General features: G+C 36.2%; 1 protein-coding gene across 1 annotated transcript; it reads right to left on the bottom strand.

Moving 5' to 3' along the window:
* Positions 1-1,835: 1,835 nt before the first annotated feature.
* On the bottom strand, positions 1,836-26,229 carry LOC126827653 (uncharacterized). Its single transcript, XM_050557095.2, has 5 exons — positions 26,101-26,229; positions 6,380-7,827; positions 6,009-6,159; positions 5,476-5,614; positions 1,836-4,819 (listed from the first exon to the last, which is right to left on the bottom strand). The coding sequence occupies exons 2-5, from the start codon at positions 7,813-7,815 to the stop codon at positions 4,161-4,163; spliced, it is 2,385 nt and encodes a 794-aa protein (XP_050413052.1). The 5' UTR covers positions 7,816-7,827; positions 26,101-26,229; the 3' UTR covers positions 1,836-4,160.
* Positions 26,230-26,351: the final 122 nt, after the last annotated feature.

Genomic DNA, 26,351 nt, shown 5'->3' with positions numbered 1-26,351 from the left:
ACTTTTGACACCTCACTCACCATACCATATAAATATAACATTTCTTCCACAACGGTAACAATTTGTGTTTTATATATAATCAGAAAGATTAAAATGAAAGGCAACTATAACATAATATTTTGCCAAAGATGGACTGACGTATGCCTAATCTTTGAAGGGCATTTATAGTGGTTAAACATAATATAACACAACACAGTTCTGTTCGACTGATGTGTCTCGCTACAGGTATAGACGATTTGCGTGTGTGATTATTTACATGTAAGTATCTAGCCTACTATTTAAATTGTTTAAGCGGCATTTAGTAACTGGGTGGGAATAACACATGACACAATTATATGGAATACAAGTTACTTAATAGAATTATTTATAGCGGTGTTTCGACCAGGGGTCTCCCACCTTTATTAAGCTTGGTAAAACCGCGAGATTCCGCGTCGAAACATCGCTAGAAATAAATCCTTCAAGTAGGCCTAACATGTATTGGATATAATTGTGTCATGTGTTGTCTATTACATGTATTTACTTTACAGTTCTATACAGCAGTCAGAAGGATAGTAAGTTTCAGTTATTATGTTCTTTTCTTTTAAGAAAGGATTCAGAAAACTGAAAATAAACCAGAATCTTTTGGTTCTGACACAGCCCTGGTTGCCTATGGGCATGTCTGGTAGGCCTATATAGAAAATTGACGACGAAACAGCTAGGACTGTATAAGAGGTAAACAAAAAATGTAGACCAGCAGTTTATTTACCTGTACCTGTTGTGTTGCATCCATACACCTTAATTGCCAAACCGTCCACTCTGGGGCAAAAATTATCTGGTAATAAACATATCAATGTCAAACTCTTATTTCAAGGATGGGGAAGAGAGAAGTGATGGATGTTGTTTAACGAACGCCCCAAGACGTCACACTGCGAACCAAAAGGGTACGGTGTAGGGGTGGGGGGTCAATTGGTCGTTATCTGTGTAAGTCGTGAGTTTCGTCCCGCGATTGTAAGTAAAATTGGGTGGTAGCAAGATTAACTTTCAGTTTTGTAACCTATGTAACCCTGTGGATTTTCTTAAGGGTATCGACCCCCCCCCCCCCATCGCTAGAACTTAAGTGTCCCCCTGCTCAGCTACATAATTTTTTTTGTAAATCAACACTTTTTATGAGAAAGGTTTCTTTATCCTTTATCGTCAGATTTGGGACAGGATGGGCACTCAAAGCACGAGATAATGATATAGACATTATGTGATATCACAATTAATGCTTTGCATCCATGAAATTGAATCACAATGTCATTGTATTAATTCATAATAAAAATTGACGTCAAACGAGGTGTTGGATTTCTCTGTTTAAAAAGCTCAATGTGTATGTAAATACGCCAAAATGACGATAGAGACCATGCGGGAGGGTGGGGGGGGAGATACATTGTCTCAGGAACATGACCCCCCCCCCCTGCAAAAATTCCTGGATCCGCCCCTGGTGTCGTCCTTGGCTTTGGGGCTCTTTGTCAATTTAATTTGTCTTCCGATAATTAAAACAATATTATATCGTATCAATATAAAGGCGATCCCGGTGATGGCCGAGAACGTTCCCCGTGGTTTCCCCTTGTCAGTAGAGCAGGACGGACATCATGACAAGGAAAATAGTCTAACCGTTTAGGGTGCACATGGGACGAAAAAAACGAGGTCCCGTGTATACTTTGGTTTGCGCGTAAAAAAACCATTGGCAGTTGGGATCCAATTGCTTTCCGGGCAAACTTTCCTCCAGCACATCGTCTTCATTTGGAGAAGAAAAGTGGACGTAAAACATTTATTCAGTCAGTCATTCAATATCAGAAAAAACATTTTTTATATAGATATCGGTACTTTTATTACATGCATATTATAACATTATTATCACAAGGACAGCATAAACCAGCTTATATGTATATATATAATAATAATAACACATGTAAAATATATATAAATAACCAGTATATAATAATAAACAATATACATTGTGGTAGGTCCATCTATATTGGAAAGAACGTACGCCCCTAAAAGTAACGAAATGGAGACCGGCAACTTAATCTAGTAAGAAGTGGGTACGAGCAATTCGGGCACGAAGTTGGTGGGGGTGGGTATCATCACACATAGTAAGTGCCATGGAATAAAGGTAAAAACTAAAGCTTAATATATATAACCACGTGCCCAACGCTAGTCTGGGGTGGGGTGGGTGAGAGGCATGCAGCGGCTTTTAACACGATATCTATTCAAAGTTGACGTAAATGTCAAGAATGTTACTCGTCTATAACATTTCAGTTCATATTTGTGTTTTATTTAATGAAAAGATTTTTCGATAAACACAGAGATGCAGCTGGACCCCCCACCCTCAATATTTGATATCTGCCCTAGAAGGACGAGTATCTAATTTTGATAACCCCAATATTTCTGATAATCCTTGCATGGGTTTTTACGAATGATTTTGAATCTGTACTCCTATATCTAGTATATATTTCCAAATAAACGTACATGCACACATATTTCTATGTCTTTATCAACGCATTTTACTCTCTTTATGGATCCTAATAAAGAGCGTGTAAACAGTCTCCAGCACGCCCAAGAACATCTGTGGATTTTAAAAGTTTATTTCTTTACTGTTTACGTGAGGGGTTTTAAAATAACATAATAGCCGGAACAATAAAATATGAGCATGAAATATATATTTCTACTATAATAATCATTTTACTTAAATACGCACAAAAATGTTGCCGTAGGCATTTCCCGTGGCAATTAAGTAATGATACATACTAGTAATAAAAATCCCATCTTATCTGAATAAATACCCAAACTGATAGCCGATCTTCTATTTTACCTTGTATACAAAACAAAACATTAATTTATACCCAGTTCACACGAAATCTACATAGTTTGGTGTTATACAAATATTAATCACATAAAAGTTTAACAATTCGGGTAAAACAGTTGGCAACATTTGATACTTCTTTTATAAATACCGTGCTTATGGTTTCAAAGACTTTATACATTGGATAAATATTTAACACTTAAGGCATTTCAGTATTTTAAAACAACAATAACAATATAATACAAATAAATAAATAATTAATTAGGTATTGTTTGTCACGTGATCATATTAGGCCAATGATTAGCTAACGAATATTGGCAAGGTATACAGCTTGAGATACGAAATAATAAACCAAGAAAAGAACTCCAACTACATTAGAGTTATACATAATATGTATAGGCTTGAAGTGGAAACACTTCCTTTCCCTGACAACTGGGTGTAATCCATCCGGAAGCTCCGTATTTTTGTAATTACTCGCTTTTCGTTTTCTCGATTTGAACGAAACTCTATCTAATCTTCAAGATAGTTGTTGTGCATTGCCGGATTGGTTCAATTTATCGTATTTGTATTTTGGTGGAATCTGTGGGGGTTCAATTTTTTTTTCTACAGTCTCTGACAACTGGGTGTATCACACCCATCTATTAATAGACATTACATTGAACAAAAGTAGTAAGTAAGTGGTTTTTTTTACAAACAGATGGTAGAGGCAATTTAATTTCAGATAAAAGATTAGATAGAGTTTCGTTCAAATCCAAAAAACGAAAAGCGAGTAATTACAAAAATACGGTGCTCCCGGGTGGATTACATCCAGTTGTCAGGGATAAGGGTTAACAAAGATCCAAGATGGCGGCTCAAACTTGCATTTGAAATTTCATGTATTTAGCCAAATCACTCACATTGTGCGCTAAAAATAGTTCCCAGTAAATCATCAAATCTGCTGTTTTGTCAGGGATCAAGTATAAAATATTATTCCTATATAATTAGTATACGAACGGGTGTGTTACACCCAGTTGTCAGGGATCAGGTATGAAATATATTGCAAGGGAAAGGGTTAAGGGTCTTGTATCACAATTATCCATGTCACTATTCTCTCTTTACACTAACTTACATTAATTGAATATAGTTCTCAGGGAGATTCACATTGTGATTGTTGTATGTTGAAAGTATGAAGAATCTTGCAAAGTGTCATTCCCAATTACATTATAATCATACATGTAGGATATACAACTCAATAATAATTAGTGTCTGGAATAATAAGTAAGATAAACCTATACGTAAAGCCGAACATTAAACGCGATTTTAGATATATTATCAATTCAAAGATCGAATTAATTTAACCCCCACATCCGCCACAACCCCCGCACCCTCCACAGCCACCACAGCCACCACACCCCCCACAACCTCCACACCCGCCACATCCACCACATCCTCCACAAGCCGCATCCATTCCAAGCCCATCCGCCCCTTCTCCACCCACATCTAGAACACCCGTTAAATCTCCAATACCCTCAACATCCGCTTCTATACCATTTACATCCACGTCGCCCCCTACACAGCCACTGCAAGCATTCATTCCATGTGTATTGTGAATATAGTAATTTGAAGGGGTAGCCTCAAGATGACCCGCCGCCATTATTAGCGCCAGGTCTTCAGATGGTATGTAATTAATGGCCTTTTGACCGTTTCTGCCGTTGCTTGGTTTTGTTGGTTGGCCAGGACTCCATCGAGCTGGTCGAGGGGAACAAAGAACATGTAGTAAAGCTAAGGAAAAAGCTAACGCCAGATTTTCCGCTACCTCATTTTGTTCTGCGTTGACGTGAATAGCACCCGCTCGCATGTTTACTGTAACATCATATAAGGAGAAACTAAAAATGTTTTGAAGATACGGAAGAGACAAAAGTTCTGTTTTTCCAGTAGAGAGTTTTGTAAAGGAAACTTTAAGGTAGCCTGGACAACCTGGTTTTCCTCGTCTAGCTAGATGATGTTTTGTACCTGAAACATAACACAAAATATTTGGATTTTAAATTTCCAACCCAACAGGGCATTTGTTTAGGAATTCGAAGCACTGTGTAAAGGGAGATTCGGTGCGGTTGTCTCCCCCGAGCGCGAGACAAATGTTGCATTTTAGTGGAATTTTGGGGATGTAAACGCACTGTGCTTTGCGTTACAAGTTTGATGTTTACCGAAAAATGCTACTTTCCATCTCTTCAATTGTATCCAAAGCTCGTGATTTTCACTTGGCATCTTCGGTATTGTCCCATCGCTTCTTTATTTCATTACAAAGCAGTGGGAAAATCTCTTTCAGCTGTCTGGTATTTGCCCCGATACTTGCTTACTAAAAATGCCCCGTAACCCAATGTTTAAGTCTTTAAATCAACATAGGTTTCCATGCGATGAAATATGTGGGCGTAAATGAATTTCTTTCTATCTGTTTAGTGAAATTACTTTGGAGACTATTCGCGAAAACATTTAATACTTCATTTGGTTTCTAGGGATTGAATTGTGGTTATTTATAGCATCCTGAACAGTATGACATTAACCGCATTCCATTTCCATATATAGCATCCGTTAACATTGCTAAATATCCCTCAACATGTTTTCTGGGGAGATAATATTATATTAATATGTGTAAGAAAAGAAAAACCTACCAGGAATGCCAGCTACACCACGTTTATAGCCATCCCATTTACCAACCAATATTCCCCAATCACCACTATGATTCTTAATCAAAATTGCCCTTTCACCCTTCCTTGGGTTAAGAGTAACACACTTTTCTTGATTATGTACCTAAAATAGTGAATATTAATTTAATTTGATAAGAAGAATTAAATAATCCGTTAGAAGAACACATACATTCACACTTTGCATATAAATGTTCGCTACGTAAAACAAAATGTGTAAAACGAATAAATCATTTGGAATTAGCCAGCATCTCAGGCCAGTGATAATTACCACAAAGAATAAAACAATTACAGATTGGTACTACTACATGTACTACTACTATGGTTTTACGTCGTGATATCACCTTCAACTGTTCCAAAAAAAGAAAACTGACCAGTTCGAAAACTAGCTGGAGGTGATCAGACGTAAGAGGATCGAACGAGCATTAAAAAAAATTGTCCATCACACTACCAAAATTCACTACACAGAACTTTCCTGGAAATTACTTATCACTGCTTACCTGAGACGGCAGCGGAAGCTGATCAGAGCCAATAAGATGGGCGACAGCAGCCATCTTGTCTTGGTAAAAGACGTGAACAGCAGACATAAGAATCTTTGGACAATGAATGACCCTACATGTAAATACCAAACGCCCAGTATGATTTAATAAACTGGAAGAGAAAATAATCATCAGTAAGTATTTTTTTAAGAACAAAATATGAAAAAAATACCGGGTGTTCCAGATAGGTCTGTAATTTCAAACATAAAACCCGTGCTAATTTTACCGTACAGATTTCACTCACGGGGTCAGATCGATAATTTAACATACCACTGTGTCGCCTGCCTCTTAAACTAATATAGGCTAATTGAAATATGAAAAAGCATACTCACGAGTGACTAGCAACGCTACAGTGGGTTTCTGTGGTATCCTGTATCTGTGGTAGTGGTATTGGGCCCCATAGTCTGTCAGCTTGAAGTGGCATATTACAAATGTCGAATCGACCACTCTGCAGAAATAGTAGACATGCTCCAATATTTGGTGATTCTATGAATCCCTGCAAGTGTATTCTAATCTTCCCATGAATTTCTGACGTCTGTTCAAAACACTCACTAACTTTTGATCCATGTTCCCCAGCCCCTTCTAACACAGGCAAGAAATCGTAAGCGGTGTCCAATATAATGTCCTTTTTGCTACCAAAACAAAATACCCCATCATTTTCCTGCAGACAGATCTTGAGTAAGTTGAACTTTTTGGTGTCAAACTCGAATTTGGGCAAACTCTTCCTATTCCACTCCCGCTCTGTTCCCTTAAGATTAACAAGAATTGGTCCTTTCGATAAATTCGTAGCGTAGTGAATTTGTAGTTTTGTTTTTCCAACTGTGTTATCCAATCCTTCAATCACAATCTTTTCCAGATCAATAAAAGCTATTTTCGTCGAGAATGCATATGTGTCACCGTGGTGGATGCGATGTAGTTTATGAATAGGAGGATCACCTCTGAACATGGCCCCAAAATTGGAAAAGCTCTCTTTAAACTCTTCATACCAAATCTTCCTGGTAGCCATATCAGCTCTGTTGAGTCGAGAACCTAGCTTTCGGTCGTTGACGGCATCATCATGGTTGAACAGTTTCCCTAGTAACTTGGTCGTGTCGATATTATAGATAAAAGGGTGAATTTGGTGTGTGTGCCAGATGAGATCAATGTCGTAACAAGGTACTAGGTAGGCATCTGGATTTACCTTCTTCAAAAATAAATACTTCTTATACCGCAATAAACTATTCTCTAAATACATCACGTCTTTAAAATGGGACAAACTTACTTGGTAGTAGAAGGATTTTTGTCTAGAAACAGCAGCAACTATGTCATAAGAGAGCGAAGACTCAAAAATATAATCTTTTGAAACAGTGTCATGACTAAGTGTAAGCTCAAACGTTTCATCTGGGTGCAGAATGGAGTATTTCTGGTTCCATAAATGCTTTGAATTTTCCAAAGCTCGAGATCTCTTTTTGGCATCCAGCAGTTTATGATCTATCACTTTACCAACCAATTCAGTGCAGTCTTTGCGATAGTTTTCAGGAGATAACATATGGCAGTGCCAAACCCATTCTATGTCTAAGGGAGCAGCTAAAGTATGATTGCAGTTCTCGGAAGCTAATGGAAGCCAGAATTTCTCATATCGGTAAACAGCTTTCTTGACAAGCGGACCATCTTGTAGACAAGAATAGCGACTGACCTCTTCTAGAAAATGTAAATGGTCCCACGATGAGCTGATTAAATCCAAACCAAATTTGATGAGATCCGGATTGAATGAATCTCTGGCCCCCATCTCTACACCGATCTGAAAAAAAAGAACGTTCATTTAAGTTTCCCTATTCCCCACTGCTTATGTTATGCACGGACCTCAATACCTCAAATATTTTGATACCACCCTAATAAATACTTCAAATAAAATAATACGTTTGCAAATTTACCTTTTTTAATTCAACATGCATTATGCAAGAGCAAAATCTGCTTATTACAAGTCTTTCTTTAGGCCTGAAATGTTATCTAAATTATCAATTAGACATTAATTAACTTATCCAGACCATAATAAACTCTCGATGTCAAGGCTAGCCTTCGATGTAGGCTGGATTTGATTCCTATATGCCGCTAACGGCCAAAGATAATTAAATCAGAAAAAGCGGATAATCGAGACTATGCTGTTTATATTAATGATCTTAGTAATGATAACCGAGACTATGCAAAAATTTCACCGGCTTCTTTCTCGGCTCATAGTGGATCAATTTTCAGCAAATTACCTTTACACTATCTAGTTTTTAACTATTATAGCGAGAACTGCCATCTCTTTATCTTATCTCCCATAATGTATCTTTAATATAAATATAAATCAACCTCAAGAGCGAAGTGAACGTCTACAGTTTGCCCAACAACAACAGAACTTGTGACACAGGCAAGTGAGAACTGTTCTGTTTACAGACGAGAGACGGTATTTCGTATCAACTGCAGATGGCAGGACCTGAATATGGCGTCGACGTGGCCAGCGTTATTCTGACCAATGTGTCATGGAACGAGACTTATGGGGAGGTCCAAGCATAATGGTTTGGGGTGGGGTGAACCAGAGAGTGGGTCCCGTGGTGTTTCAAAATCTTGGTCCAGGGAGAGGAGGCGGCATCATAGAAGTGCGCTACATCGACCAAGCTCTCAGACCCCACGTCATATCACATTTCGCACGTCATCGTAACAACGTTTTCCAGCATGACAACGTTCGTGCCCACACCGCCAGTTACTCGGGACTTTCTACAGCAGAGCAGTGTCAACGTCCGGACTTACATCCGATTGAACATCTTTGGGATGAAATTCACAGGAGACTTAATAACGTCGTACCGAGACCAAACACAGCTGATGGATTGCGCCAGGCTTTTCTGAGAGTGTGGTTCCAGGTGCCAATGGCGTTCCAGGTGTCAATCGTCTGGTCCACTCCATATACAGACGCTGCGCTCCTGTTATTGACACTTGTGGTGGATACACCAGATACTGATGTATAGACTGTGTACAGACTCTAAACCTTCTCGTAATGTCTTGGAATTGTGATGAATTAATCACTAATGTGCCAACATACTGTTCACAAAAAATTGTTTTGATCCATTTAGTAAGTCGTTTTTTTAGAATGATTTGATTAAAGTGCCTCTCTGAATTTGTAATCGTACTGACTTCGACAACAATTTTCGGTTTCAACACGCTTTCATTTCAGAAAGTTTATACCCCTTTACCATAGAATCACATCATTTACAGATTTGCAAGGTCCCACCTCCCTAAATTTGGCACCTAGATCAACCGACATGCAGGCAGACAGATAGGACATATATGAAAATTCCGAGAAAAACTCATCAAAAATAATGACTAAATTCCAGTCTTTATCACAGTTAAGATCAGATCAAATATACACCTTCGTGATCTAGGATACACATAAGATTCACAAAAACGCTATGGCACAACATTTCAGCGTCTAGAAGAAGCAAGAAAGACGACGATGTTATCCGGACCTTTTCCGTATGAAAGTTGTTCGATATGTGCTGCCGTATCCGTGTGCCGTATCACGTATGAAAAAGACACAAACGTTGATGACGTCACACGCAAAATCGATACGGATACACCATAAGGACCAGGAATTTACACTTGCCAAACATCTCTATAATAAATGCGTTTAACCCGTATGTTTGTATTCTTTAGTAATGTTTTTTCCGTAACAAACCATTTCTACCCCCATGCATGTGTATATAATAATATGCTCTTATATTTTTACATTTATTAAGTAAAGGCTATACTGGTTGTACTTTCTAAACCTGCCTATATTAGTGAGTTCAAATGTAATATAAATTATCATGTTAGACATTTATTTGACTGCCAAAGTCGAAATCAACTTTCTAGTACATCGGCTGGCTTAGATATTGACAGGATTAGGCAATACCCGCCACATCTGCTTAAATCGATAATATGGCCAAACACTGCTGATAAAAGGACTGACAATTGAGACTTCGTTTATTCTTATGGCACTGGTACATCACAATCGCAAATATGAAATGTGGGCGGAGTTTCCATCTGTCAATTATACCTATTTCTTGTCAAAGCTTCAAATATTCATAACTTTACTCAGAATAAAGTACTTTGAATTATTGCAGGCAACTCTGTAGTAGGAAAATTTATAATGTTTGTCCCCACATGTCGAATAAAACTGTTAAAAAAGACACTTTAAAGCATTTTAGCCTAACATAATGATTACATTTTAAGTGGCCCGTTTTGGTGTTCATTTTAATTCAAGAAGCATCCGGAAATGTCAAGAAAATATTATCTATATAGCATAACAACTCTGTACTAAAATGCATGGGGAATACTTCCAATTGTGACGTCACAAAGGATGGTGTCATGCAATAAAAAAACAAAAACAACGTTAGTTGGATTGCTTGGAGGTAAGGTTTATTTGCTCTATTATTACTATTATTCTAGAAATGTACTATATATCTGTTATATTTGTGAAATATAAAACTTTAAAAGCTTCTTTAACTGGATAGTGGCAACCCTCCAACAATTATGTTTGTGGAAACACATTCAGATGTAGCCTATCACTCCATTGTACAAAATAATTAAATGTAACATATCTATAATGCAAACGCATTATATTTTTCAACAGATATACACCACAAGCATTAGATTTTTAAAATGCGGCACAGGTCAGAGACGCAGGACGACGGTTCCGGATTACCAAGTGTTTTTATTTCCAGTTCACCCGACAGTTCTCCGGAACCTCTTTCCAGTCCATCGTCAGATCGAAGAGTCAAGGGAGCATCTAAATCAAAATCTGGTTATCAAGGATCTCTGAATTTTCCTGGCTTTGGTAAGCCACCGTTTCCTCGCGGTAAAGAAATGTCTAGACGTCAGTCACATCGTCTAGATAACAAACTTCCTATGATAGAAAATCGTGTAAATGGAATAACACAGAACTCCGTGGGCCTGCAAGAAATATCTAAGAAAGCCAAAAAATTTAAGAAGAAGGCTAAGAAGTTAAAACAGGCCAGTAGATCAGGTAGGAAGTTGACTATTCAAGAAAAAATATAACAAGATTTCATAAAGGTGGTTAAAGGTGTCCCAATTGATTCAAGTCAGTTTGGTTTGTTTTGTTTTTATGATACTCCTAGTAATGATATTGTACCAAGGGCAGATCACAGACCATCAATAGGGGAGGACGAGAGGTGAAGCCACGCGCTGAGAGCACCGAAGGGCGATGCGCTCGGCAATGGGTGGGGGGGGGGGGCGATGCGCTCGGCAATGGGTGGGGGGGGGCGAGACGCCTCCCCCGGTAACTTTCGAAAAGTAGAAGTCTGAAAATGACATTTCCAATGATCTGAGACAAGAATCCGGTTCTAAAATAATGCATTATATTTCGGTCAGAAATCCAGACGGGGGGGGGGGGGGTCATACTGCACTGGGTCACCAACCAGGAGGTTCCTGGATCAATATCGGTGTTGGCTGAGAAAGTTCTTTGGGATTCTTCAGCCTGGTTTCCTGGGGGGGGGGGGGGCGCCTAGTCGTTTGGATGGGGCAAAGGAAGCATAACTGGGGCATGGAATGTTAATTTGAATCAAACATTTGTGAACGTTTCAACAGCGCAGAAAAAGAGTATTCCAGAGTATCAATTTGATGTAAAAAAAATAATTGTGGATCTTATTTTACATTCTTTCACAGAATCAAACATGATGGGTGATGAGTATGGTGGAAATGCAAAGGAAATAGAAAAATTCTACAATCGCCATGCCGATCGCATTGAGGAGTAAGTGTTTTCTTTACCCTAGTCCTGTCCAACTATCAGCAACATGGTCCAGACTAAACATCGTGTCAACCATGTCAAGTTCCGGTCTGAAGCAAATCAAATATCGAGTTTAGCTGGGTAACCGTTTTGCGATAGCTAGTGAAAACAAAAAGCCACATGACTCATTAAATAGCTCTTTAAATGAAAATTGTTAACCGCACACTGGCTCCAACAAACGGAGAAATGTATCATTTTACTTAAAATATATGACTGCGTTTTTATAAGCTGGCGCATTACCTCGGTTTGCGTAGAAAGGTAGGACGTTAAATTCCATATTATATTACTGGGCGTAAAGAGAGTTCCCAATAAAATTTACTGAGTTTCTACAATCCACCCAGGATTTAGTATTTAATTAAGCTTGCCAAAGTATGATAATCACGATATATAAGGTCACACATTACAAGTAAACAAAACACAATTGCACAGCCGCGTTGAGAAATTTTGGCAGACATTTCCGAACGTAATCGATACTTGAGCTGAAACTCCCAGGCAATGAAGTTTGTGTAATTAATCCCACATGTGATTCTAAAAGAAAAATATCCTTATAACAATATATGTAAACAAACATTATCGTATGTTATTCTTCGTATAGACAATAGATCGAAATTACTAAATTTACTGAGTCATGAAATAATTATAGTTTAGAGAAATTTTTAAAAAAAATATTCATTTTTATTTTTGTCTTGTTTTATAGTTTTATCGATAGTTTGGTAACACCATGTGAAAACTGTAGAAAAGATATTTGCCTGCCTGTGAAAAAGATAGAATTGTTGGAAGATGAATACAATTATTGGATTGCTAGAGCTAAGAAATGGCACTTAAGGCACGACCTCCTGGAAAGTGAGATGGAATTGTTAAGCATCCAGTTAGATGAAGCAATTTCTGAAAGATGCATTTGTAATAATAAACATCCATCTCCAACCCCACAAATAAAACATAAAAGGTCCAGTCAAAAATCCGGGAGAAAAAATAAGAAACATTTAGATACGGCTTCCAATATTAACAAAGCTCAATAACTGTTGAATATTATTAACTAGAAGAATTGAGTTCATAAAGACACTATAATTGTTGTAAAATCACTCAATTCAAAGTGCACAATGGTAACAATTAATGCCAATGGGAATGTCCAGTATTTCAGTTTAGGTGCCCGGTTTGTCCTTTCTAAACTGTAACGTTTATAATTAGCCTTAACTATATATGTATTCCAATAAAATTGATATCGTCATATTGTGTTTTATGCATGGAAACACCAATACCTTTGATTTGGACAGACGTAATGTCGTAGGCGGCTTTGTTTGATGTCCACCCAGAACCTCCTAGTTTTCAACGTGCGATATTCTTCTGAATGGTGGAGAATAGAGATTATCGAGTTTATGATTTATGGGAAGATCACTGGCAAAAAGCAAGTAGTAACGGAGTGAAGGTGGCCACTTCGGGGCATTTATCTCCATTTTGAGCAAGTTGACGGAAGAGATCTCAGCATGTGTTCATTTGAAAACCCGTAAAACGTCTTCTCAAGAAATGTAATCTGTTACTGACTTATATCAACTTCGCCTCGCCATCTTGGTGAAGTTTGCCATATTTCAAAATTCGAAAATGTTTGCTAGAAGAAAATATTCCAGATAAATAAAAATTGAATAAATGAAACTCCCAACTAATCTCATTTAGAAAGTGTTGCTACCTTTTGCATATTTATTTTTTATTTAAAATTAAGACCCATGCTCATTCTTCATAACTTTTACCTACAATTTAGACCGTATTTTGGTATATTGGATACGAAACATACGCCAACAGCAGCTAAATCTACTGAGCGGTCGACAAGGGTTGTCACATATTTATACTCTTGTAGGTAATTGGGGGTATTTACAAGACAATTCCATACAGATAAGATTATAACTTTCGCCGTTTTAGGGTTCACAAGGTTCTGCAATCTGAAACAAGGACCTTAACTCGGGAAATAATTTACAGAAATTTTTGAAAGTCTAGAGGCTTTTTCGTTTTACTAATCTAAATAATACATATAAATTTCGTACAGATCGGATCATAACTTTTGTCGTTCGAACAATCACAAGGTTCAATACTAGAAGTAATTGACGGAAATTGCTGAAATTGAATAGGCCTTTTTATTTCACTAATTTAAATGACACATATAAATTTCATACAGAGCGGACAACAGTAGGCTAGTGGAACCATTTCTATCGAAATGTAACATAATGTGGGTGACTGACGGTAGGTTCAACACTGGTTGATCATTATGATCATTGAAAGTACAGGGTTTTTTTTTTTTTAATTGAGAGGGGGCCGCTAAAACACCAGGAGTGCAATAAGTCGAAACACACCCGCCACACCTATCACTTAGCTTGGCCCATAATTTCAAGAACGAGAAAAGGCTAAGAAAATGGTAGGCATATAATATATATGGCAATATGCCGGACGACAGTATTGCTAAACACCACACAAACTTTCTGGGCAAAAATAACTTTGTAGATCGGTGCCTAGTTGCATTCAGTCCGTAGGTGAAATCGCACTAAACTTGCACCCGCTAAATCCGATGCACCATAGATAGGTATTCTATGGATGCACGTCTCTCTACCTAGCATTCTTTAGTGCTAAGTGAACTGGAGGGAAAGACAACTCTCTTTGGTAGGATATTGGTGATGATCAGTTATTTCCCCTGAATTGCCTGGTTACGCATGACAATGGTCACATATTTTTATTTTGGCTTTACGATAATAAAATCCGTTTGCTTACTCCACTGTATTAATTTAAAGTCATTACCTTTAATTTAGTTTTGGTATTCTGGTTAAAAATTGTTAATTTTTCGACTTGCCATTTTGATTGGAGAGTATTGAATATTATGACGTAATCAGTCTACTCTAATACTATTAATATTAACTAGTTTTAATGTTCTGTGCGTAGCTTAAACTTAAAAAATAACTCTTTACTTTGTCAGATAATCACTTGGTTCAAACAACTCTTCAGAACACTGTTGTACGACAACGATTCTCAGCAAAATCAGGTGAGAAAGCATATAATTTATTCTAAATAATTACACTTGTTGGATACCATGTCCATGGTTCATACGCCGGCCTGGCAACGTACGTCCTGAGATGGACACATTTACATTAGGCTATAATAATACAAATTAAGATCCATGACCGAACTATACAATCTGAATCCGATTAAAAAACAGATTTCATTACCTTCCGTTCTTTTATAGTAAAATTTCGATTTAGTAATGATTTTGTTTCTTTTGGACCAGAAACTGGTCGCAAAGGCTAACGTTTGTTTAAGGCTAAGGCATCTGACCTGTGTAGCCTACATTTTTCTTAATCTTCAAAATCTTGTGTAATTGTTTATAAATGTAGCGCTGTCCTCCTGCACTTACTAATAGTAGTAAAATACTAGGCCTAATGTAAATCATGTTCTACTCCATTTAGTCCGTTGGCTGAAGCCGAAGGGGTGGGTGGGGGGAAATCGCCACCCGAGCTGTGTGAATTAATATATGAGATGAAATTTTTCTAGACCAGTTTGCATAGATTCCGCATCTTGGTGGTGATCATGCGTTTGAGGTGGCGTTCTCGAGATATGAGGAGGCGGGGGGGGGGGGGTCGAATGTCCCTACAAACAATTGGGGGAAAAATGTCATTATGATGTTGAAATAAATATTGATCATGTTATATTACATGTATAAACATAAATTTCAAGAGCAGTCCATTACTAGAGAAGTGCATATGTTGCACCTGCTGGACAACTGTTTTGATTTGTGGCGAGGTGGGATGGGAGTGCAGCATAGCAGGTGTGCGTGTGTGAAAGGTGGGCGGGGGGTAAAATTGGCGGGAAATCAGCTCATATTGATTTAAATGATGATTTTCTTAGAGCTTGGTGAAAACATTACTTTAATTCCGCTACACATTTCTAAATATGTGTATAAGATTCCCATTGTATGGGGTGGGGCTGTGGTGGGCTGTGGTTTGGGGGGTATTTTGGGGGCAGAAACCACTTGGTTCAAAATTGACCTGAAAAGTGTCGTTCAGTACTAATTTTGTCATTCAAAATACTGAATTATAATGGTTCTTTTCAAGAGATCTGGAAATGTACATAAAAAAACCACAGTAAGAAAGAGACATGTTTAGATATTAGTGTATTCTTATATTCATCATCAAAGGATTCAAAATCAAAGTTCATAATATGAGCGGGATAAATATTTTCTTGATGGATGATCAACAGCTCGCATATATCCTTTGGGTATCCTTCGGATACCCATTGTAAATTTTCACATTCCAGCCTTGTATCGCAGGGTCATCTTGTTTTGCAGCCTGGCTCCATAGTGTTACAACATAATTGTTATATTTAACGTGCAGCAAAAGATTACTCTGGCAACATGGTAATAAAGACAGAAAAGTTTGTTATTTTTCATCACAAATAAAATTCCTCCAAAAAATCTTTCTTCTAGTGTCATCTACTGATGTAAAATCGCCTATCGCCGTACATGGTACAAACAAGTTTTTTCTAAACCAGTAATTACGTCATCGGAAACATTATTTGTCTGCCCCAAGAAGATATTATCTCGCTCATATTATGAACTTTTGATTTTAAATCTTCTGATTAAGACGAGGAATAAACTATTAATATCTCTGATTTACGGTGTTTTTTATTTACATTTCGAGATCTCTTGAAAAGTACCATTATAATTTAATATTTTGAATGACGAAATAGGTACTGAACGAAAAATCTAACAAGAAACCACTTTTAAGGTAAATTTTGAACCATATGATTTCTGTCCACAAAAATACATGTTGCCCCTCCCCATCCCCCCCCACACACAGACACCCCGGAGCCCACCCCCACATAATGGGAATCTTATAAAAAAATTTAGAGATGTTTCATCAAGCTCTAAGAAAATCATTATTTAAATCAATGTGAACTCAATTTTGCCTCCCTACACAAGCACATCTTCTACCCCCAACCCACCTCGCTATAAATCAGGGTCATCATTTTCACTTCTTTAGAGATGGACAGTCCTGGAAATTTATGTTTTATTAATATATAACATGATCTTCATTTGTGTCAACATAATCACATTTTCCCCCAATTGTAGAAATGGGACCCCCCATATTTTGCCCCCCCCCCAAAAAAAATGCTAGTAATCACCACCCAGATTCGGAATCTACGCAACAAACTGGTCTATTAACAGCTCGGTGGCGCCCCCCCCCCCCCCTTCAGCCACTGGAGTCTTTTGCCATTATCCAACACTACATAGGCTACACGTTCGGACCAACTTTACAGTCCAAATTTGAAATAATAAACATTGGCAGACAAATTCTATTTATTTTAATGGATCATTCTTATCTTTTTTTGAGAAAAAAATACAAAAACACGTTTTTAATTCTTTTCAATATGGTTTTACAGTCAATATGAAAGAGGCAATCTCTGTAGATTATGCTGAAGACCAGGTTCGGAGACACAATAGCAGACATTCTCTATTTGAAGGGTCTGTAGATGAAGTGAATCAAGCGATTTCCCGTGAACGCTTTCGGGAAACGGTACTGCCAGTAAAGCGTCCACGCCTACCACTTCCTTCAGAGAGAGCAAGGGCTGCAGCTATTTTAAAATCATCTAATCAACTCTATCTACCACCTGTCGGAAGAAGGACATTTCCAACTGAAAGAGTTATCTTACCCAAAATTGACTCTGGCTTACATAAGAATAAGAATAGCATGAACCCTTCAAAACGCGATTCTTTTGGTATTGATAAAATGCTTTCCCGCCAAAATCAAGATCAAAGAAATGACCTCCCAAGAATTGCACCCGGTTTAGGTAAATCGAAAATACCACTTAACCAAATTCAAACCGGGTCGTCAAAAACCGAAAACTATCTGGAAAAGTACCAGAGAATGAAGTCAACCGTACAGTCGAAGACAGACTCGGGTTTAGATAAACAAACAGCACCTCAAGTAAAACGTGAGTCAGAGATACATGGTGAATTGAGGGCAAAACGGGCTGTGTGTCGTCCAGTAAAACTACCTGTACAATCAAAGACAGATTCTGGTTTAAAAAGGGTTCCTCGCCCTCCACCCGCATTGCTGCCAAAATTAGAATCCGGATTAAAGAACTCTGCTCCTTATCTGCCAAAACGACCACCTGTTCCTAAAACTGATAGTTATTTGAAAACAAGGAATAGTGGTCACAGACAGGTGAAATTGAAGATGGATACAGGTTTAGGAAGATCAAAGCTTCCGTGCAAAGTAAATGGACCAAAAGACGAAGATTGCACAGAGTCACATAAAACTCCAGAACTAGATAGAGAAAATACAATGAGTGCAGGTGTGTATTACAACTCTACCCTATAGTATAACAAATATTTAACTTACGTAGATTTGAGATAAAAACAGTTTAGGTACGGTTTGGATAATATTTTCTCGTTTGTTTTTTTTTTTATATAATAATATGATACTGCCCGGTAGTTCTAGTCTAAAAAAGTGACTGAATATGAGACGAATTTCATGTTTAAATTTTGATTAACAGAAACTTTCGACGCAATCATGGATTCCTACTCAAATGAAATAACAGATCTGGATGTTTATTATAGCCAACGCCTTAAAGAAATGGACGAGTAAGTACCATCCTTTTCATCTTTAAAGTTAGGATATGATAGCCTATAAGGATGTTAAGTTTATCGATTTATCTTTTGTCGAGATAAATACAGTATTGCTGATTCCGATTTGAATCATGTTAAATACAATAAAATAACCACTGACGCATAGGGCTCAATATGTTTTAAGACCTCTCCAAAGATAACGAAGACCTCGCTACGCGCTTACTACACACGAAAGTTCTATAGAGCTTGGTGAGGTCGTACTGTCGCAGAAATTGAAACCCCTTCAAGTGTGAATGCAACTGCGATCTCAGTAAGCGCAAAATCTCAAAAAAGAATCACCCTTTTCCACTTACACCACGCTCCATTCGTCATCGCTGCGTTCTTACCCCACAGCGTAGTGGACACATATCAAGAGTCCTGGGGGGGGGGTGCGTAGAGGCAGCGTAGTAGCGGCAGCGTATCGAGGGTTTGGGAGAACGCCCATGGTTACGCACCGCGACGCGCCCCACGTACTGTCACAACTCATGCCACGCTCATACGTTTTTCGAAAGGCCCGTACACACATAAAGTTCTTGCGGCGCACTCCCCATTCGCAAAAACTTGATGGGAGCGGGGACAGCGTAGTAAGCGTGGTGGGGTCGTGGCAAAAACGTGATGAGCGCGTGGTCAATTTATTGACGATTGAGCAACGATCATTGGCACGGGCCGTACGGTCTCCGCTCTCACTAATCTATCGCCACGTTTTCTATTACGACTTTGCTACACTCATTTTAACTAACCAGTTTTAAAAGGGATATCAATTTATGATTCTTTTGATTTCAGGTTTTTGGAATCTATTAAAGAAAATAATAAGAAATGTAAAGAAGAAATATCTGATACAATGGAAAAAATAAGAGAAAAGGAAGAAAAGTGCAACAATTTGGTGGAGAAAGCCAAGAAAAATCATCTTCGTTTTGTTCTAATGGAAGGTGAACTAGAGGAACAGAAATGTAGAGACTGCATTAAGAAATGATATTTTCCAAGAAATCGCATGGTTTCCGTCTTCTTGCACGCAATCCTAAAGAAGAGGCGTTTACCAGGTTAAGTTGTACGCTCGTAACTATCACACAATTTAAATAGGCATTTGATTTGATACTAAGGCTAAGTTTTAGGATCTGTCTATCGCGCACATTAGCCATGTTGAAGGTACAGTTAACACACGGATTAGCTGCGAGGTTGGGTTTAGCGTTATAAAGATTGTTGGACAGATTCGAATAACGCACCATACTTAAACCATTGAAATATGGGACGGCTCAAAATGTCAAAATTAGGTAATCTGAACGGTAAGCTTATATTGTCGTCACCCCTGCTGGTCGGCCGTCCAAAATAGCAAGTGAGTGCATATTTTGCCCCATTTATAAAAAAAAATAATGAGACCTCTGATGAGTATGTTTTGGAAAGCGAGGTTACTGACCTTCACTTTGAAAAACAACCTACACATAACGGTCATGGATTACCCGATTCCATTTTATTAGGGTTAGGGATATGATCTTCAATGTGAGTCACATGAATGCCAAAAATAGTCCGTATGGGACTGTTACGACTGCTTAAATAAATGTTTATCCGCCAATCCTCTTCTAAAAAACTACAATCTTGTGGTGTTAGTTTGACTGCTGCCATGAGAACGTTCGTAGGGATTTTGACCAATCCATATATTAACTTGTATTGATTATAAGGAACGCTTTTCTTGTTAGCTACATAAAACTGATGTAACAAACTCCCCGATATCATGTATCGGTAAGTGTGATAAATGTTGATGAAGGTATTGGACTTTGTACAATTAGATTGAAACGCTCCGTGCATCAGATGATTGACGAAATAATAAGTTGTATCAAGAGTACGATAAATTGAAATTCACATCGAAAAAAAAAAAAAAAAATGTATTCTTCACCATAATTCTTCTGCATTTCTTAAGGTTCATGCTTTTTTTCTGGTAACCTTACTCTCCCAGAAGTAAATAAAAACAGCAAATACTGTAACTATGATTTTAATCGTCACTTTGAGAAATACAAATTATATCAACGAAAAAAAAAGTATATTATAGATTCTTATGTGTTATATTTTGGAGCCAAAAGGTTCAGTCTAACATTTTCTCAATTTCCTTATTCTTTTTTTTATCCCCGGTAATATCCACAATTACCATAAATATAAACAAAAAGTTCGTCTTAATTTGCTTATTCTTTTCCACAATTTCCATAAATATATATATAAAAAAATACTCTTGATTTTATTATTCTTTTTCTTATCTTTATTCTCCCCGGTAATATCCACAATAGCCATAAAATATAAACCAAAAAAAATATTCTTAATTTCCTTCTCGTTTTCTTATATTCTCCCCGGTAATATCCACAGTTACCATGAAATAAAATTATTCTTAATGTCTTTATTCTTTTTCTTATCCTTATACTCCCCGGTAATAAACCACTATTACAATAAATATGTCTTTATTTCTTTTTCTTATCCTTATACTCCCCGGTAATAAACCACAATTACCATAAATATATTTATGAACAAAAGAAACCAAACTATTCTTAATTTCCTTATCCTTATATTCCTCGGTAATATCCACAAGAACCATAAATATATAAACAAAAATAACCCATATTCTTAATTACCCTATCCACAATTACATAAATAAACAAAAAACTTTTTATTTATTTATTTATCCTTATATTCCCCGGTAATATCTACAATTAACATAATTTCCTTATTCTTTTTCTTATCCTTATTTTACTTGGTAATATCCACAATTACCATAACTATAAATATTCTTAATTTCCTACTCTTTTTAATATCCTTATGCTACCCGGTAATATTCACAATTGCCATAAATATAAACAAAAAAAAAGAGTCTTTATTCTTAATTCCATTATTCTTTTTCTTTTCCTAAATATAAATATAATTTTAAAAAAAAAATCTTAAATTTCCTTATTCTCTTTCTTATCCACAATTACCTAAATCTGGTTTAAGAAATACCAAATAAATGAGTATTCTACCTTCCCCCCCCCCCCTTTTTGTTTGGCCCAGATCATCTAACCGAGGAGGAACCTGTGGTTCAACCTACAGACTTTCTTCATTCCGTATTTCTTTTAGACTTTAGCCTTACCTTTCTCTTTGATAAATACAATAAAATAATATATTATATATTGGTCTTAACTATAAGTGTTTTTGTTCCAACACAAGTAATAAAGATTCCAAAACATCATAATATCAGTAACTATATCGTACTCTCGATGCCTTTAATATTATTTGACCGATCCTTTTCAAGGACCAAGAAATTACCCACCATTTGAAACCTTCATTCATCATTTACCACTTACACTACTTACAGTTACATTCATGTTATTTCATATTTCGGTTGGTTAAGCTGTCACTTGCTAAGATAACAAATTATATAAGCTAACATTTTCATAGACGTAACGATAAAAGTCAAACGTCTATATCAGTCAATAAACAAAAATATAAATTAAGTTTGGTAACTCTTGGCTTTTCAGTTTTGAAATTGGATATTGTAAATTTAATGTTAATTATCACCTATAAACTGTTCTTTATGGTTAATTTGACCCTTAACACCCAGGTAATTTGATTTTTACAAATTTTGGATCTAAAGGTCGTGTTGGCGATTGATAAGAGGGCCATGGTCTGATTGGCTTTCCAGCATTAGAATACTATTTTATTCAGAAATGTTTCATAATCTACACTTTTATAATTACATATTGTTTATATTGATGCATTATTGCCTTAAACAAAATTGAATGAAATATATTATTGAAAGTTACGTATATTATTATTATTATTATTATTGTTCGATTTATATAGCGCTTCATTACACATGAAGTGTTTCTAAGCACATATCACAAACATTTACTTCAAACACACAGAAACAATCAAAATCAGGAGAACATAATTAAACACAATTAAACACAGCTGCCTGTTAGGCGCTATTATTCAAAGGTTTATATCCAATAAATCAACCGGCTAATCTCTATATTGAACTCAGTCGAGGTATTACCTGATGAACACCTACACCAAGTAGAGTTCAAAAATAAAAAACGAAGTTTAAAAGAATCAACTTCATTAACAAAAATTAAACAATCAAAAACTAAACAGATAAATCAAATTCAAACGAAACAAATAAAACAAAGAAAATGAAAAGAGCAGTTCATTACCATTCTACATTAACAAAATAAAGGAAAACAACTTGTGAAAATTTTTCAAAAAATAAGAGCAAAGTAACACTAATGTTAATACTTTTTTAACGAACATATGTTATATAAAGTATTAATTAGACATTTATTCACATGACAAGCCAATAATCAACTCGTATCATGCTGTTACCATTGTTCACATTTGTTTGTGGACACTCTACAGGTCACAATTTTTATCCAATTTAGATGAAGCTTACAATATATGTTTATTTCCCAAATAACTTGGACACATGTCGAACCTTAAATTTCTGGATTATTACCCCTGATTGTACGTTCATGGGAGGACGAACTCCATCAATAATCAGTGCTCCACAAAACTCTGTTCCGGAGTTAACCCCTGAAAACCTCTGAAAAGCAATAGAGGCTACAGTTTTTCAACAGATTTATATCAAATGTGGTGTTCCTGAATCCCCCCCCCCCTCCTTCTCCAAACACGATAGGGGCTACATCTTTTAACAGATAGGGTTTATCTCCTATTTTTCTGAATGGTTTGGCTGCCCAAACAGCAGGGTAATTACCTACTCCTATTTCGATTTCTGTCAAGGATTCTTTTACATGTACTCCAACGAATCGAATTGACAATGTCCTTGCCAGGCCCTCCGTCCGAAATTACTGACAGTAAAGTCTTTTGACTTGCAATAAAGTCTTTTATTCATGGAGGGTTGTAGCAGGGTAGAGCTCATCTTATATTCAGAGGCCTACAAAAGAAAGTACAGGGTTTAAAGGGGTATTTACATCTTCATAAAGAAATTGAGGAGTTTAAAGGGGTATTAATATATTCAACATAATCCTAACAGTTTTCAGATCCAGTAATTATGTATCTTTAGATTATGTAATACTGATTAAATAAATATTGTTAGAAGGCAAAAAAACCAGCGTCACTATCCGATATTTAGACTTACATTCATGGAAATTTTATAATGTCAATACAACCAATATTTGACTTGCATAAAAAATCTAAACACACTATATCTGGCTTGAAAGTATGACGAAGCATTATACACATTTTAGCTATTGAGCCTACTTTCAAGTATTTACTATATATAACTGAATTTGAATGAATATGATAATGTTTTCAATATTAAAAGAGGGCTTAGAAACAGATACCCATTCAGTTGATTTTTAAATATGTTTACCTTGAAATTTCAGTGTGCATACATATCTTTTTAAAATACCGGTAGCACATTTGAAATTGGCAAAATGCTGAGACCATTTATAAAGGTCTGAATTTTATAGAAAATATTAACTGAATTTTCCTACATATTTAATGAATTCACTAAAAACATAATTTTTTAATTTATTTATACACGTATACGATATATATAATAATGTTACAAACAAAACAGTTTTTCTTACAATCTAAAAAATAAATTTTAGCTATTAACATATTTTTGAGGGGCTATTATCACCGAATAGTGATACTAAATTCTACTTCTTTTTCAAATTTTATTTTAAGGATATACAGAATTTATTTCTTAAAGTATATAGACAATATAGCTAATAGTAAGGTTATCATTTGGTCTTTCTTTACTTTTAGTGTTAATATTTTGATTTAAAGTCTATAAAAAATAATTGCCTAAAAGCATGATTATATGCATGTGATAATGCAGTGAGTCTATTATTTGGCCCGCAAAACAAACACTATAAAATGATTTGTATTGCGTATATGGAAATATCAGAAAATAATAGGGTGGGGGTGGGGTGCTTTGATGCGGCTTTGTTTCCATGTATATATAAGCTTATATATACCAGCATGTCATTCTAGATAGTTTACCTCGATTCACTGCCATATATATTAACAGGGTGTGTATTATTTGTTTAAATTTTAGCTATGTTTTAAACTTTTTTTGTACATATTAATTATGTGAATAACCATATGTGTTACTATTATGAAACCTTTGAGTAGGTAATATGATATATTATGTGTGTATTTGTATAAATATACCTGCTTTGTAAAATACTATAAAAGTACTGTTTTTTTAAAGGGTGCTTCGCAAAAGTTTTCCAAATAGAAAAGAAAATAATACATTCTTATTAGCATGGAAGCCTGTTTTAAGATCATACAAGCGCAAAAGTAGAATTGTGCAGGAGAACAGACAAGCCATAACATAAACTCGTACAGCAGATAAAAAGTTAACAGGGGTGGGGTGGCTGTGAGTTATTAATTTCGGTAATTTAAGTCTGGGTTCGTGATCAGAGACAGGTTTTTGGAGGAGATACTTTCGCAAATGATTAATGTTTAGGCCCATTAAAGGATCAGGCCCCGGTTTCACAAAACATTCCCAGACTTAATATGTATTTTGTTTCTGGATAAAGATATTTCTCATAAACAGTGATTGAAATTTGAGTAAATTCTTAAGTCTGAGAAGGCTTTGTAAAACCGGGGCAAGGTATTTATGGGGTGAATATATTCAAAACAATAATGTTGAGAGTTAATCAGGATCTTTTAATAATTGTGAAATATCCCCATATCTCTCTCTCTCTCCCTTTATTTTCGACAAGGCTTAATAAATGATACACTGACATTCATAGCATTATTTGTAACACTAAAAACTGTTATATTTACTATGAAATACTGAGCACTGCCTCTGTACCCGATTCTAAACGTCTACCGACCGATTACAAGACCAAATAGGTCGAACTGTTCGTATAATGCTTTACATGATTATAAGAATCAATATGCCTATAGAACACACAGCCATGACAATAATTATAAGGAAGTATTAAATAAATAAGCTAGATTTAGAATCGAGTATTAAAAACGTTTATATGTGCTTCAAAGTTCAATAATCGTCCTTATTAACAAAATTGGCCACGATACTGGAGTTGATCTACAGGCATGTGACCACCTTCCCTTTGTGTATTCTTTCTACATTTTCTGATACCCCCTATTTCATATGTTTACCTCATTTTTATGAAAAACACATATACCATATCAAATCTTGCTAGATACCAGCATTAAAGTTCCATAGAAGCTACATATTTACCCTTGAAACGACCTTGAAGTTAACAATTCCAAGCCAAATACATTCATGTATCTCTAGATTTGGCCAAACGTTCAATAACAACAGAGAGACAGTACATCCGTGATAGACGTTACCGTGTTATGAATTTTCATGCTAAAATAAACCTTTAGATATCATTATAGAACTTTGAAACTGTCAACATGAAATGACTTTAAAAAAATTAAAAAAAAAAACCACAGACTCGAATAAGGTTGAATAGAACACAATCTTGTTCTAATAAATAGCAGCGTGTGTTTACCATCTCTGTATATTATGGCATGCATTGTACCTAGCAAACCATACAATTTGTGGCATAATTATTAACTAACGACACATTGAAGACAGGAAAATTTGTGGAAATATAATACTGTTCAGGCAGAATTCTAATACTTACTTCAATAGTTAATTTTCACTAGGCAAGTCTGACATCTTAATTTTGATATAAAAATAACAGAGTACTTCTCGTGTTCTCATCAAATCGATGCGAGGCTGCCTGCTGTTACCCTGGCAACCTTCAAGCGCGCGAGCTCTTACTTTATGATTCTGGAACCTAAAGCTGATTGAAAATAAGGAATATGGAAGTGGAAGATATTAGATGATAGGTTAATGAAAGAATAAAGGCAGGAAAGCTCGAACGAAATTAGA

Source organism: Patella vulgata, chromosome 7 (assembly GCF_932274485.2).
Source record: "Patella vulgata chromosome 7, xgPatVulg1.2, whole genome shotgun sequence".
Lineage (NCBI taxonomy): Eukaryota > Metazoa > Mollusca > Gastropoda > Patellidae > Patella > Patella vulgata.
The sequence above is the reverse complement of the archived record's forward strand: the minus strand, read 5'-3'. Positions and strand labels throughout refer to the sequence as shown.

What these genes read in the sequence shown, in the direction of transcription:
- LOC126827653 (XM_050557095.2), bottom strand. Translation starts at nt 7,815, where the DNA reads ATGGGGGCCAGAGATTCATTCAATCCGGATCTCATCAAATTTGGTTTG. An exon ending in TGTAGCGTTGCTAGTCACTC is followed by an intron (nt 6,160 to 6,379) that starts GTGAGTATGCTT and finishes TTTCTCTTCCAG; the next exon opens with TTTATTAAATCATACTGGGC. An exon ending in TGGTGTAGCTGGCATTCCTG is followed by an intron (nt 4,820 to 5,475) that starts GTAGGTTTTTCT and finishes GTTATGTTTCAG; the next exon opens with GTACAAAACATCATCTAGCT.